The 13,056-nt window shown below is 46.6% G+C and overlaps 1 protein-coding gene across 1 annotated transcript in view; it reads right to left on the reverse strand.

The window, feature by feature from the left end:
- Window positions 1-13,056, reverse strand: part of trpm1a (transient receptor potential cation channel, subfamily M, member 1a) — a 61,641-nt gene that overhangs the window by 19,420 nt on the left and 29,165 nt on the right. Inside the window, exons 15-20 of the mRNA XM_052042394.1 lie at window positions 12,742-12,771; window positions 9,967-10,259; window positions 8,236-8,464; window positions 2,446-2,565; window positions 2,036-2,167; window positions 1,824-1,952 (exon numbers count right to left, since the gene is read on the reverse strand). Coding sequence (XP_051898354.1) covers window positions 1,824-1,952; window positions 2,036-2,167; window positions 2,446-2,565; window positions 8,236-8,464; window positions 9,967-10,259; window positions 12,742-12,771 — 933 coding nt within the window. The remainder of the gene's footprint in view (window positions 1-1,823; window positions 1,953-2,035; window positions 2,168-2,445; window positions 2,566-8,235; window positions 8,465-9,966; window positions 10,260-12,741; window positions 12,772-13,056) is intronic.

The following is a 13,056-nucleotide window of genomic DNA, read 5'->3' on the forward strand; positions in this document are numbered from 1 at the left end:
CTGATGAAGGATCTCGACCTGAACTGTCGACTGCTTATCTCTCTCTCTCTCTCCCCCTCTCTTGAAACCCATTCTTAGAGCCGATAGCCATGTCAGGAATCAGTGACCTGTCCTCAGGATTGGTGACATAGAACAGTGCAGCACAATACAAACCCTTTGGTCCATGATGTTGTGCCGACCTACATAAACACCTACTCCTTGATCAATCTAACCTTTCCCTCCTACCAGCCCATAACCCTCCATTTTTCTTATATCCATGTGCCTAAGAGTCTCCAAAATGTCCTTATTGTATCAGCCTCTACCACCACCCCCGGCAGTGCGTTCCAGGCACCCACCACTGTGTGCGTGAAAAAAACCTACTTCTGGCATATCCCCTAAGCTTTCCTCCTTTGACCTTAAACACATCTCCTCTGGTATTGGCCATTTCTGCCCTGGGGAAAAGGAGCTGGTTGTCCACTCTATCTATGCCCCTCATATTCTTATACACCTCTATCAAGTCACCTCTCATCCTGTATCGCTCCAAAGAGAAAAGCCCTAGCTCACTCAACCTTTCCTCTCAAGACATGCTCTCTAATCCAGGCAGCATCCTGGTAAATCTCCTCTGCACCCTCTCTAAAGCTTCCACATCCTTCCTGTAATGAGGTGACCAGAACTGAACACAGTATTCTAAGTGTGGTCTAACCAGAGTTGGGTAGCAACTTTACCTTGTGGCTCTTGAACTCAATCCCCTGACTAATGAAGGCCATCACACCATACACCGTTTTAACCACCCTATCAACTTGCGTGGCAACTTTGAGGGATCTATAGACTTGGACCCCAAATCCCTCTGTTCTTCTACAGTGCTAAGAATCCTGCCATTAATCTTGTACTTCGCCTTCATTTGTTCTTCCAAAGTGTATCATTTCACATTTCTCCAGATTGAACTCCATCTGCCACTTCTCCGACCAACTCTGCATCCTGTCTATATCCTGTACAACCTTCTACACTATCCACAACACATCCAACCTTCGTGTCATCTGCAAACTTACTAACCCATCCCTCCACTTCCTCATCCAAGTCATTTATAAAAATCACAAAGAGCAGAGATCCCACAACAGATCCCTGCAGAACACCACTAGTTACTGACCTCCAGGCAGAATATTCTCTATCTACAACCACCCTCTGTCTTTGTGGGCAAGCCAATTCCAAATCCACACAACCAAGTCTCTATGGATCCCATGCCTCATGTCTTTCTGGATGAGCTTACCATGGGGAACCTTGTCAAATGCTTTACTAAAATCCATATACAGCACATCCACCGCTCTACCTTCAATTTGTTTAGTCACCTCCTTGAAAAAAATCAATTAGGCTCATGAGGCACGACCTGCCCCACACAAAAACTATGCTTCAAATGCTTGTAAATCTTGGCTCTAAGAATCCTCCGCAATAGCTTGCCCACCACTGACGTAAGACTCTCTAGTCTATAATTCCCAGGATTATCCCTATTACCTTTCTTGAACAACCGAACAACATTTGACATCCTCCATCCTCTGATACTATTCCTGTGGCCAGGGAGGATGCAACCACATTTGTGGACACAACCGAATGTGACCTTCCCACATTTTGCACCCTTGCTTAGAGTCATTGACACACAGCACAAAAACAGGCTCTTTGGCCTGCTCTGTCCATGCTGACCATCAAAAACCCATCTACACCAATCCCATTCACCAGCACTTGGTCCGTAGTCTTCTCTCCTGTTGCAATACAGATTGGAACATTTGGCCACAGTTTGGTTAAAGGTAAAAGTTCCAAGCTAAAAGTTATTGATCTGTGTGGCTCCTTACCTCTCGGATTTTCTCAATAGCCAACATTAAGATATATGAGATGAGAATCCATTCTGGAATTGATGGCAAACCCTCCATCTTCACTAGAATAACATAGTTGTAGAGCAACAAGTAGGCTAGATAGGCCATCTGTAAAAGAAAGCACTCAAGAGCCTGAGGATGATTGCACTGTCACTGGGGAACGAGCAGATTTGGCCCCTGCAGGATCTTACCGTGTGGAACCAGAATTTAACAATTGGTGCATTATAGAACTCGTAAATCTTCCTTCCAATCGGGATAGTCCGGTGATTTTCCACTCCGTCTTCTTCATCTCCTTTTCTGGAAACAGCCTCAGCATTGGCATCCTGAAACAAGAGGAGCAAGATGTGGGTTGGGGAGTGTGGCTCAGCTGTTCACTCACCTCTGCAATCTCACCTTCTCTAATATAAATTCATCACTTTGAATTTCCCAGATTGTTTAATCTAATCTTCCACAGCCAACCACCAACTTTCTGATTTAGCATTCTCCGCCTGAACTTCCACCTCCACCCACCCAACCTTCCACTCGCACAACCTCACAAGCACCTCCCACCTTCTCCCCCTCACCCTTCCAGACCCCACTGACCTTCCCAGCCACTACTTACATTATCCTCCTCCCTCTCCTTCCCCTGCTCATTGTCTCCTGTTGCTTCATACGACAAATCATCGCTGCTTTTAAAATCCAGCAGGAGAATGGTCGGCGGCAATATTATTCCCAGCATAATCTGACAAGAAGTCACAAAAAAAGTCTCAGGGAATTCTATTCCAATTGAAAAGTCAAATTACCAGATTCACATCATTTCACATACACTAGTTGGACAATATGTACAGACCACGGTAGCTTTTCAAATATAGAGCTTATAAAACTTGCAGTGTAAAGATGTTGTCAATATGAACAATCCTCATAGTCACAGAGTCATAGTGTTGATACAGGCTCTTAGGCCCACCATGTCCACCAGTCAAGTACCACCTATACTAATCCCATTTACCAGTGTTAGTCCGTAGCCTTCTATGTCTTGGCGATTCTACTGCTTGTCTCTATGCTTCTTAAATGTTGTAATAATACCTGCCTCCACCATCCACTCAGGCAGTACATTCCAGATTCCAACCACCCTCTTCCTTAGTTCTTCCTTAGGTCCTCTCCAAACTTCTTATCCTTTATCCTGAGCCTAAACCTTCTAGTTTCAGTCACCTCTGCCATGGCAAAAGGTTACCTACTATTTACCCTATCTTTGCCCCTCATAATTTTGCAAACCTCTACCAAGACCCCCTGTGTCCTCCACAAACAAAATCAGCCTATCCAGTCTCTCGTCATAACCAAAATGCTCCATCCCAGGTAAAATCCTGGTGAATCTTCTTTTCACCCCCTCCAGTGCAATCACATCCTTCCTGTTGTTTGGCAACCAGAACTGCGCACAGTACTCAGCAGTGGCCTAACCAATGATTTATAAAGTTGTAGAATAATCTCTCTGCTCTTGTATTCTATGCTCCTGTAAATGAACGCAAGTGTCCTGCTTCTTCACCGTCTTATACCCGTTCTGCCATCTTCGGGGATGCTTGGACATGTACACCAAGATCCCTCTGATCCTCAATGTTCCCAAGGACACCACCATTCATTGTGTATGTCCTATCCTTATTCGTTCTCGCAAAGTGCATCACTTCACACTAATTAGGTTTAAATTCCATCTGCTGTTGTTCTGCCCATCTTACCAAATGATCAATATCATCCTGTAGCCAAAGATTACCCTCCTTACTATCAACAAGACCACCAATTTTTGTATCATTCTGCAAACTTACTAATCGGATGTCCTACATTCATATCCAGATCAGTGATCAAAGAGCAATGGTTCTAATACCGATCCTTGTAGTACATTGGCTTCCAATCACTAAAACAACCCTCCACCATCACAGTCTGCCTTCTATTGCTAAGCCAATTTTGGATCCCATTTCCCAAATTGCCCTGGATTCCATGGGTTCTATCCTTTTGAACCATGTGGATCTTGTCAAAGGTCTTACTGAAGTCCACGTAAACTACAGCAACCACACTGCCCTCATCAGTATATTTAGTTAGCCCTTTGAAAAATTCAATCAAATAGGTTAGACAAAATCTCCCTACCAAAATTTATGCTGACTATCCAAGTGTAGATTAATCCTGTTCCTCAAGAATTTTTCCAATAACTTGTGTTAACCTCACAGGCCTGTAATTAATTACCTAGCTTATCCCTGTTGCCCTTCTTGAAGAAAGGTATCACATTTGCAGCCCTCCAGTCATCTGGCACCTTACCTGTGGCCAGTGAAGATTTAAATGTCTCTGTCAGGCCCCAGCAATCTCCTCCCTTGCCTCCCAAAGCAGCCTGAGGTACATCTCATCAGACCCTCAGGATTTATCTAACTTTAAACTATTTTCAAATCTAATAGCTCCTCCTTTTTAAACATGTGCTAGAATTTCATTGCACCCTCCCTGAATTCTCTAATTGTCATGCCCTTCTCCTTAGTGAACACAAATGAGAATTATTCATTTAAAACATCACCCATATCCTCTCATTTCATACACAGTTGGCATTTTGGTTACTAATGCACTTTCTCTGGTTACCCTTAATATACTTGTAAGATGCTTTGGGATTTTCCTGAATCATCTGCCAGTGATATTTTGTGCCGTCCGTGCCGCCTTCTTTGGTAAGGAGTCCTCTCCCCCTTCTAATGACCCACTCTCCCGCCTCCAGCCCCCTTCTTCCACCTGGACTCCCCCACCGGGCCTGTTACCTTCCCTGGATCTATTCATAGCCAACTGTCAGCGCGACATCAGTCGTCTTGACTTTTCTGTCCCCCTCACCTACTCCAACCTTACCCCTTCTGAATGTTCTGCTCTCCACTCCCTCTGCACCAACCCTGACATTGTCATCAAACCAACCGACAGAGGTGGTGCAGTGGTAGTCTGGCGTACTGACCTCTACCTTACAGAGGCCAGATGCCAACTCTCGGACACTTCCTCCTACCTACCCCTGAACCTCGACTCCACTGAGCACCACCAGGACATTATCTCCCACACCATCACCGACCTCATTACCTTGGGAGATCTCCCCCACCACAGCTACCAACATGATAGTCCTGCAACCTAGGACTGCCAGTTTCTATCTCCTCCCCAAAATCCACAAAAACGACTGTCCCGGCAGACCTATTGTCTCCGCTTGCTCTTGCCTCACAGAGCTCGTATCCTCATACCTGGACACTATCCTGTTCCCCCTGGTCCAATCCCTTCCCACCTACATATGTGACACATCACATGCTCTCCAACTCTTCGGTAGCTTCAAGTTCTCCGGCACACACAACCTCATCTTCACCATGGACGTCCAGTCCCTTTATACTTCCATTCCTTATCATGATGGCCTCACCGCCCTCTGCTTCTTTCTTGACGATAGACAGAACCAGTCCCCTTCCACTCTCCTCCGCCTGGCTGAACTTGTCCTCACTCTAAACAAATTCACTTTTGATTCCTCTCACTTTCTACAGACCAAGGGCATAGCTAAGGGCACTCGCATGGGCCCCAGCTATGCCTGGCTCTTCGTTGGCTACATTGAACAGTCTCTGTTCCAAGCCTACTCCGGCCCCATTCCTCAACTCTTTCTCTGCTATATCGACGACTGCATTGGTGCCACCTCTTGTACCTGTGTGGAACGCAACAGTTTCATAAATTTCGCCACTAATTTTCACCCAGCTCTCCAATTCACTTGGACTGTCTCTGACACCTCTCTCTCCTTCCTCGATCTTTCCATCTCCATCTCAGGAGATTCCTACACACTGACATCTTCTACAAACCCACTGATGCCCACAGCTACCTCGATTACAGCTCCTCCCACCCTCTCTCTTGCAAAGATGCTATCCCTTTTTCTCAATTTCTCTGCCTGTGCTGCATCTCCTCCCATGATGAGGCTTTCCACTACAGGACCCCCGAGATGTCCAACTTTTCTAACTGGGACTTCCCCCCAGCTGTGGTCGAGAGAGCTCACACCCATATCTCTGCCATTTCCCGCACCTCTGCTCTCACCCCCACCCCCACCCCTCCCAGACCCAACAGGGATAGGGTCCCCCTTGTCCTCACATTTCATCCCACCAGCCTACATATCCAACACATCATCCTCCACCACTTTCACCATCTCCAACAGGACCCCATCACCAAGCACGTCTTCCCTCTCCACCCCTTTCTGCCTTTCGCAGGGACTGCACTCTCCACAACTCCCTAGTTCACTCCCCCCCCCCCCCCCCCCACCCAACCCGCTCCCACCCCAGGAACTATCCACTGCCCCCGCAATAGGTGCAACACCTGCCCCTACACCACCTCCATCCAGGGACCCAAACAGTCCTTTCAGGTGAGACAGAGATTCACCTGCACCTCCTTTAACATCATCTGCTGCATTTGGTGCTCCAAGTGCGGCCTCCTCTACACTGGTGAGACCAAATGCAGACTAGGTGACTGTTTCGCAGAATACCTGAGCTCTGTCTGTAACCGCGATCTGCATCTTCCCATTGCCAGCCACTTCAACTCCCCCTCCCACTCTATCACATATATGTCAGTCCTAGGCCTCCTCCACTGCCAGGAGAATTCCACGTGCAAACTGGAGGAACAGCACCTCATTTTCTGTTTTGGAACCTTGCAACCTAACAGCATGAATATTGAATTCTCCCCCTTCAGGTAACCACCCCCTCCACCACCATGTTTCTTCTCTTCTTCCCTTTCCTAGCCTCTTTTTTTTCTACTTTTTTCCCTCTCTCTCCTTACCTTTGACCCATCCCCTGGTGGATCTGCTCTCCCCACCTCCCCCACAACTGCCTATCACTATCTCTTACCTGCATCTACCTATCACCACCTCTACCCACCCCACCTCCCTCTTTTGTCCACCTATCATTGCTCTGCTTTTCCCTATTTTCCCCTTTCTATTTCCCCTTTTCCTATTTTCAGTCCTGAAGAAGGGTCCTGACCCGAAATGTTGACTGCCTGCTTTTCTCCATGGATGCTGCCTGGTCTGCTGAGTTCCTCCAGCATAATCGTGTTTTTCATCTACATTCCAGCATCTGCAGTCCTTTGTTTCTCTAGTGATATGTTGTGCCCCCTCTTTGCCCTCCTAATTTCTTTTCCAAGTACCCCCTACACTTTCTTCAATTCTCTATACATGCCTTATGCTTCCTGTTTCCCTTGATCCCGTCCTCAATATTCCTTGATATCCAGGTTTCCTTGGACTTGCTGTCTTTATTTTTCACACTTGCATGAACACATTGGCCCTGAACTCATTATTTCAACTCTTGCCAGGTCCTGTCGTGTGATTTTGAAATTGGCCTTCCCCCAACTCAGGAGCTTAATTTGTAGACCATTCTTATCCCTTTCCAGTAACTACCCTCAAACTATCAGATTTGCACATATATTATCACCATCTCCAAAATGCACTCCACTTGCCTGGCTACATTCCCTAAGTATTGCCCCCTCTTTAGTAGGACTATCTATATATTGGCTCAAAAAGCTCTCCTGGACGCAGTTTAAGAATTTAACCCTCTCTATGCTTTTCACACTAAAGTGATCCCAGTTAATACTGGGGAAGATGAAATTCTCTCCTACTATAATACTTTAACTCTTACAGTTCTCTCTGTTTGCCTATATATCTGCACCTCAAAAATGTGTGTGTGTTGGAGTACATATCTGTGCATAGGAGTGTACACACACTTGTATTTGCAAGTATAACCATGTGTTTATGAACAGGAATATAGAAATAAGTGTGCAGGATGTTTGTGCAGGTAAGTGTATTGTGTTTACGTGTGCAAAGCATTATATAAATCCACATCCATTCTCTCTTTCAATAGCATTTTCAATCCTATCATGACATTGTAAACACTTTACAACCAATAAAGCACTCTTCAATTAGTCACTGCTGTAGAAAACACAGCAGCCAATTGATGCACAGCAAAATCACATGCACATTAACATCTTGCATTGATACATCACTTCTTGTGAAAACATGAAGTTACAATGTGATGCAATGAGAAAGCTCGATGGGAAGATGACGCAACAGCCCAGGGTGGTGCTTGGGGAATGCTGCACTGTCGGAGGACCCTACTTTCACATGGGATCTTAAACTGAGGTGTCACCAAGGAGAGGAGAGGATTTCTCCCCAGTGTCCGGCCAATATTTATCATTCCCTCATTAGCAATGATACCGATGATACAGCCATTTATTAGGTTTCTGTTTGTGCAAAGCTTGTTGTGCATAGATTTGCTGCTGCATTTTGTGTTTAAAACAACACTTTAAAAGCCTGTCATTGGCTGTCAGACACTTGGAAACATTCAGAGGTCAATAAAGATGCTGCTGAAACCCAGACTGATGTAAAACACGAACATGAACATTTCACCTTTAGGCCAGGGTTTTTGCGTACATGAAGCCGACCCATCCACATGTCAGTCAGCAACATCTGGCTGCAGGTGTGCGCAATGAAGTCCCGATGTTTGGCTGTCACTGCCAGCTTCAGGCAGGTAGAGTCACTCCAATTCTTCAGCTCATAGGTCAGGAGTTTCATGGCGATCTGCTCATCGTGTTTGTAGGAATGGTCCAGCAGGTCAACAGCAAGCTGGCCAAAGTCCCTGAGGAGGAAGAGAGAGGAGGATGCTCCCAAAGGGATGGGAATTTAACAGAGTGAAGCATCGTCCCAACCAATAATTGCTTTAACTTTGCTGTGTGTTTAAAATTAAGATCAAATTCAAAGCATATGCCATCATTCTCAACTCAAAGTAAGCTCCCAGGGTTGCTCCTGTCAAGGATACCAGGATCTGATGAAAGAACATTTAATCCAGAACATACAGAGAGAATCCATACAGTACCCTCAATAAATGAGAGGACCTTGGTATCTTTTGTCAAATCTGTTTGTCCAATTGACAGTGTGAGCTAGTCTTTCCAACTGGAACATAGCAGCACATTGGTACTGGCACCATTGGAGTCAGTTTAACACCTGCTTGTATCATGTGGGATTGGACTGAGGTCAGAGCAATGTTGAGACTACACTGGGAACATTGTGTAAAAGTTTGATCTCCCTACTGAAGGAAAGATACACATGATTGAATGAATGCAGCAAAGGTTCCTGAATCAAAGATCGATTCCTGGGATGGGGCGATTGTTCTGTAAGAAGTTATTAGAGCCACAGAGTAATACAGCACAGAAACAGGTCCTTCCACCCAACTCCTCTATGACGACCAAGGTGCCCACCTAAGCTGGTCCCACTTGCCCATGTTTGGCCTGAATTCCTCTAAATCTTTCCTATCCATGTATCTGTTCAAACATCTTTTAAATGTTATTAATGTATGTGCCTCAACCATTTTGCCTGACAGCTTGTTCCATGTATGCGCTATCCTCTGCTCCTCAGGTTCCTTTTAAATCTTTCCCTTCTTATCTTAAATCTATGCCCTCCAGTTTTTGGTTCCCTCTCCCTGGGAAAAAGACAGGAAAAAGACACTCACCCCATCTATGCCCCTTATGATTTTATGCACCTCTATAAGACCCGTCAGTCTCCTATGTTCCAAGGAATAAAGTCCTAGCCTGCCCAACCTCTCCTATAACTCAGGTCCTTGAGTCCTGGCAACATTCTCATACTAAGCAGACTGGGCCTGTTCTGAAGAATGAGAAATTATGCAATTGAAATGTACAAAATTTTTACTAGGTTTGAACGGGATGATGTGTCCCCTGATTGCAATGTTGGAACCCGGGGTCATAGTCTAAAAATAAGAGGATGAGATGAGAAGAAATTTCTTCACCAGAGGGTGGTGAATTTTTGCAATTCTCTACCCAACAGGGTTGTGGAGGCTTGGTTACTGAGAATATTCAAAAAAGTGACCTAAAGATCTTTAGATAATGAGGGAATTAAGAGATATAGGGTTAGTTCAGGAATGTTGGGCTGAGGTTAACAATCAGCCATGAGTCTCAGTGAGCAAGAGGGGCCAAGTGACTCCTTCTATTTCTTATGTTCCACCATATGTGTTATCGGTCTAAGCTAAGTGATTCTCAATCTGACAGCTTGCATTTGGGCAGGAGAGAAGGAAGCTATTTTGAAACAGGAGAACACTGGGAATAGTGGGGTAGGAGGGAAACTAACCTGGAGTTGTTTTCAAGATCCTGAGAGATGTCATCCACAAGCTCACTAGCAGAACACTCATTGGACATGGCCTTATAGAGCTTGCAGGCCACGAGGGCTTTGGCCAGAGCCTCCTCACCCTGCTGCCAGAAGAAGAGAGCCATGCGCTGCCGTTTCATCAGCACTGCCCACACCAGCAGCTCATGGTAGGGGAAGGCGAATCGGCCAATGGCAGGATTATCCTCATCAATGTCAATCTCCTCTTCCTTCTTCTTCTTCTTCTTCCGCTTAGATTTCGAGGGTGGTTCATCGTCCTAGGACAGGCCAGAACAGCAGAGTGAGTGGCACACAGAGAACATCCCAGCACCACCGGACCATTACTAGAGACGCAAAACACTGCAACAAGGTAGAGAAACAAAGGACTGCAATACTGGAATACTAGATGAAAAAAACAACAAGATGCTGGAGGAACTTAGCAGGCCAGGCAGCAACCATGGAGAAAAACAGACGGTCAACATTTCGGTCAGGACCCTTCTTCAGGACTGAAGATAGGAAAAGGGGAAGCCCAACTATCGAGGGGGGAAAACAGAGCAGTGATAGGTGGACAAAAGAGGGGAAGCCGGGTGGGCACAAGGTGGTGATAGGTAGATGCAGGTAAGAGATAGTGATAGGCAGGTGCGGGGGAGGAGGGGAGAGCACATCCACCAGGGGATGGGTCAAAGATATGGAGGCAGATGCCCCATGGGGGGAGGGGAGGAGAGGGAAAAAAAGAGAAAAAAAGAGAGAGGCTAGAAAAGGGAAGAAGAGGCATGGTAGGGGTGAGGGGCAAGGTTTGGTTTATTTAAAATGGGAGAATTCAATATTCATGCATAGGCTGTAAGGTCCCAAGATGGAAAATGAGGTGCTGTTCCTCCAGTTTGCATTTGGAATTCTCCTGGCAGTGGAGGAGGCCGAGGACTGTCATATCAGTGATGGAGTGGGAGGGAGAGTTGAGGTGACTGGCAACAGGGAGATGCAGATCACGGTTACAGATGGAGCACAGGTGTTCTACGAAATGGTCACCTTGTCATTTGGTCTTGCCAATGTAGAGGAGGCCACACTTGGAGCATTGAAGGCAGCAGATGATATTAGAGAAGGTGCAGGTAAAACTCTGCCTCGCCTGAAAAGACTGTTTGGCCCCCTGGATGGAGGCGGTGTAGGGGCAGGTATTACATCTATGGTGGGGGCAGTGGAAAGTCCCTGGGGTGGGAGGAGTGAACTAGGGAGTCACAGAGAGAGCGGTCCTTGCAAAAGGCAGAAAGGGGTGAGGAGGGGAAGATGGCGGTGGCGGAGAATGATGTGTTGGATACGTAGGCTGGTGAGATGAAATGTGAGGACAAAGGTGACCCTATCCCTGTTGGGTCTGGGAGGGGTGGAGGTGAGAGCAGAGGTTCGGGAAATGGCAGAGATGTGGGTGCGAGCTCTCTCGACCACAGTAGGGGGGGAAGTCATGGTTAGTAAACAGGTTGGACATCTCTGATGTCCTGGAGTGGAAAGCATCAACATGGGAGCAGATGTAGTGGAGGTGGAGAAATTGAGAGAAAGGGATAGCATTCTTGCAAGAGACTGGGTGAGAGGAGCTGTAATCGAGGTAGCTGTGGGCATCAGTCGGTTTGTAGAAGACGTCAGTGGATAAAAAATCTCCTGAGATGGGGATGGAGAGATTGAGAAAGTAGAGAGAGGTATCAGAGATAGTCCAAGTGAAATTGGAGAGCCAGCTGAAAATTAGTTGCGGAATCTATGGAACTGTTGAATGCTGCAGGGGTGCAAGAGGTGGCACCAATGCAGTCATCGAAATTGCGGAGAAAGAGTTGAGGAATGGGGCCAGAGTAGGCTTGGAACAGAGACTGGAGCCCATGCAAGTGCCCATGGCTACACCCTTGGTATGTAGGAGGTGAGAGGAATCGAAAGAGAAGTTGTTTAGAGTGAGGATAAGTTCAGTCAGGCGGAGAAGAGTGTTAGTGGAAGGGACTGGTTCTGTCTCTGGTCAAGAAAGAAGCGGAGGGCGGTGAGGCCATCATGGTGGGTGCGGGGGGGGGTGTTTGTGGGGAAGGGGGGTGGTGGGGATTACCTAAACCTTGCAGCCTAATGGCATGAATATTGAATTCTCCCACTTTAGGTAATCCCCGCCCCCCCCACCTTGTTTCTTCTCTTCTTCCCTTTCCTAGTCTCTTTTTTCTACTTTTTTCCCCTCTCTCTCCTTACCTTTGAGCCATCCCCCAGTGTATCTGCTCTCCCCTCCCACCAGCACCTGCCTATCACTATCTCTTACCTGCATCTACCTATCACCCTCCTGTGCCACCCCTCCTCCCCTCTTCTGTCCACCTATCACTGCTCTGCTTTCCCCTCCTATATATTGGGCTTCCCCTTTTCCTATCTTCAGTCCTGAGGAAGGGTCCTGACCCAAAATGTTGACCACCTACTTTTTTCCACAGATGCTGCCTGGCCTGCTGAGTTCCTCCAGCATCATAGTGTTTCTCTTCAAGGCAGGAAATTGTTGCCGATGTTGAGAATCAGCCTTGATCTTGTTGAATGATGGAGCAAGCTCAAGGCAACAGCTAGCCTAGTCCTGCTCCTCCCGTGTTCTCCACCACTGTGTGAGTGTCCAAGGCTGCAGGATGCAACACTGGAAACAGCACAGTGGAAAAGGCTGGAGTGAGGCATCATCCAGGAAAAGGAAGCATGAGAGGGAGAAGGGAACCAGAGAATTAATTAGCAAATTTACCAGAAACAATGAAAATTCCAAACAATACTCACCTCCATTCCCAGAAGTTTAAGAGCTTTCGGCTGCAGGAAGACAGAATGAAACAGATTAGAAGGTTAAACGCACATTAGAAGGCATCACCATTAACACTGTTAGAGCGATATGCAGTAAGCAGCAGGAATGACTTGCTGTTATATGCAGTCCCTTCCCAGTAATGGGCCAATGAAGTGTACCTATGCAATGACTGCAATTGTGCTAGAAGATGAAAGCAACCGATTCATACTAAAGGAGGTCCCACCAACATGCACACACTCTAGAGCAGTTCCCACTGGAAGGAGCAAATGTAACCCCAATATTTCAGAAAGGAC

This window comes from Pristis pectinata, chromosome 32 (assembly GCF_009764475.1).
Source record: "Pristis pectinata isolate sPriPec2 chromosome 32, sPriPec2.1.pri, whole genome shotgun sequence".
NCBI classification, from domain to species: Eukaryota; Metazoa; Chordata; class Chondrichthyes; order Rhinopristiformes; family Pristidae; genus Pristis; species Pristis pectinata.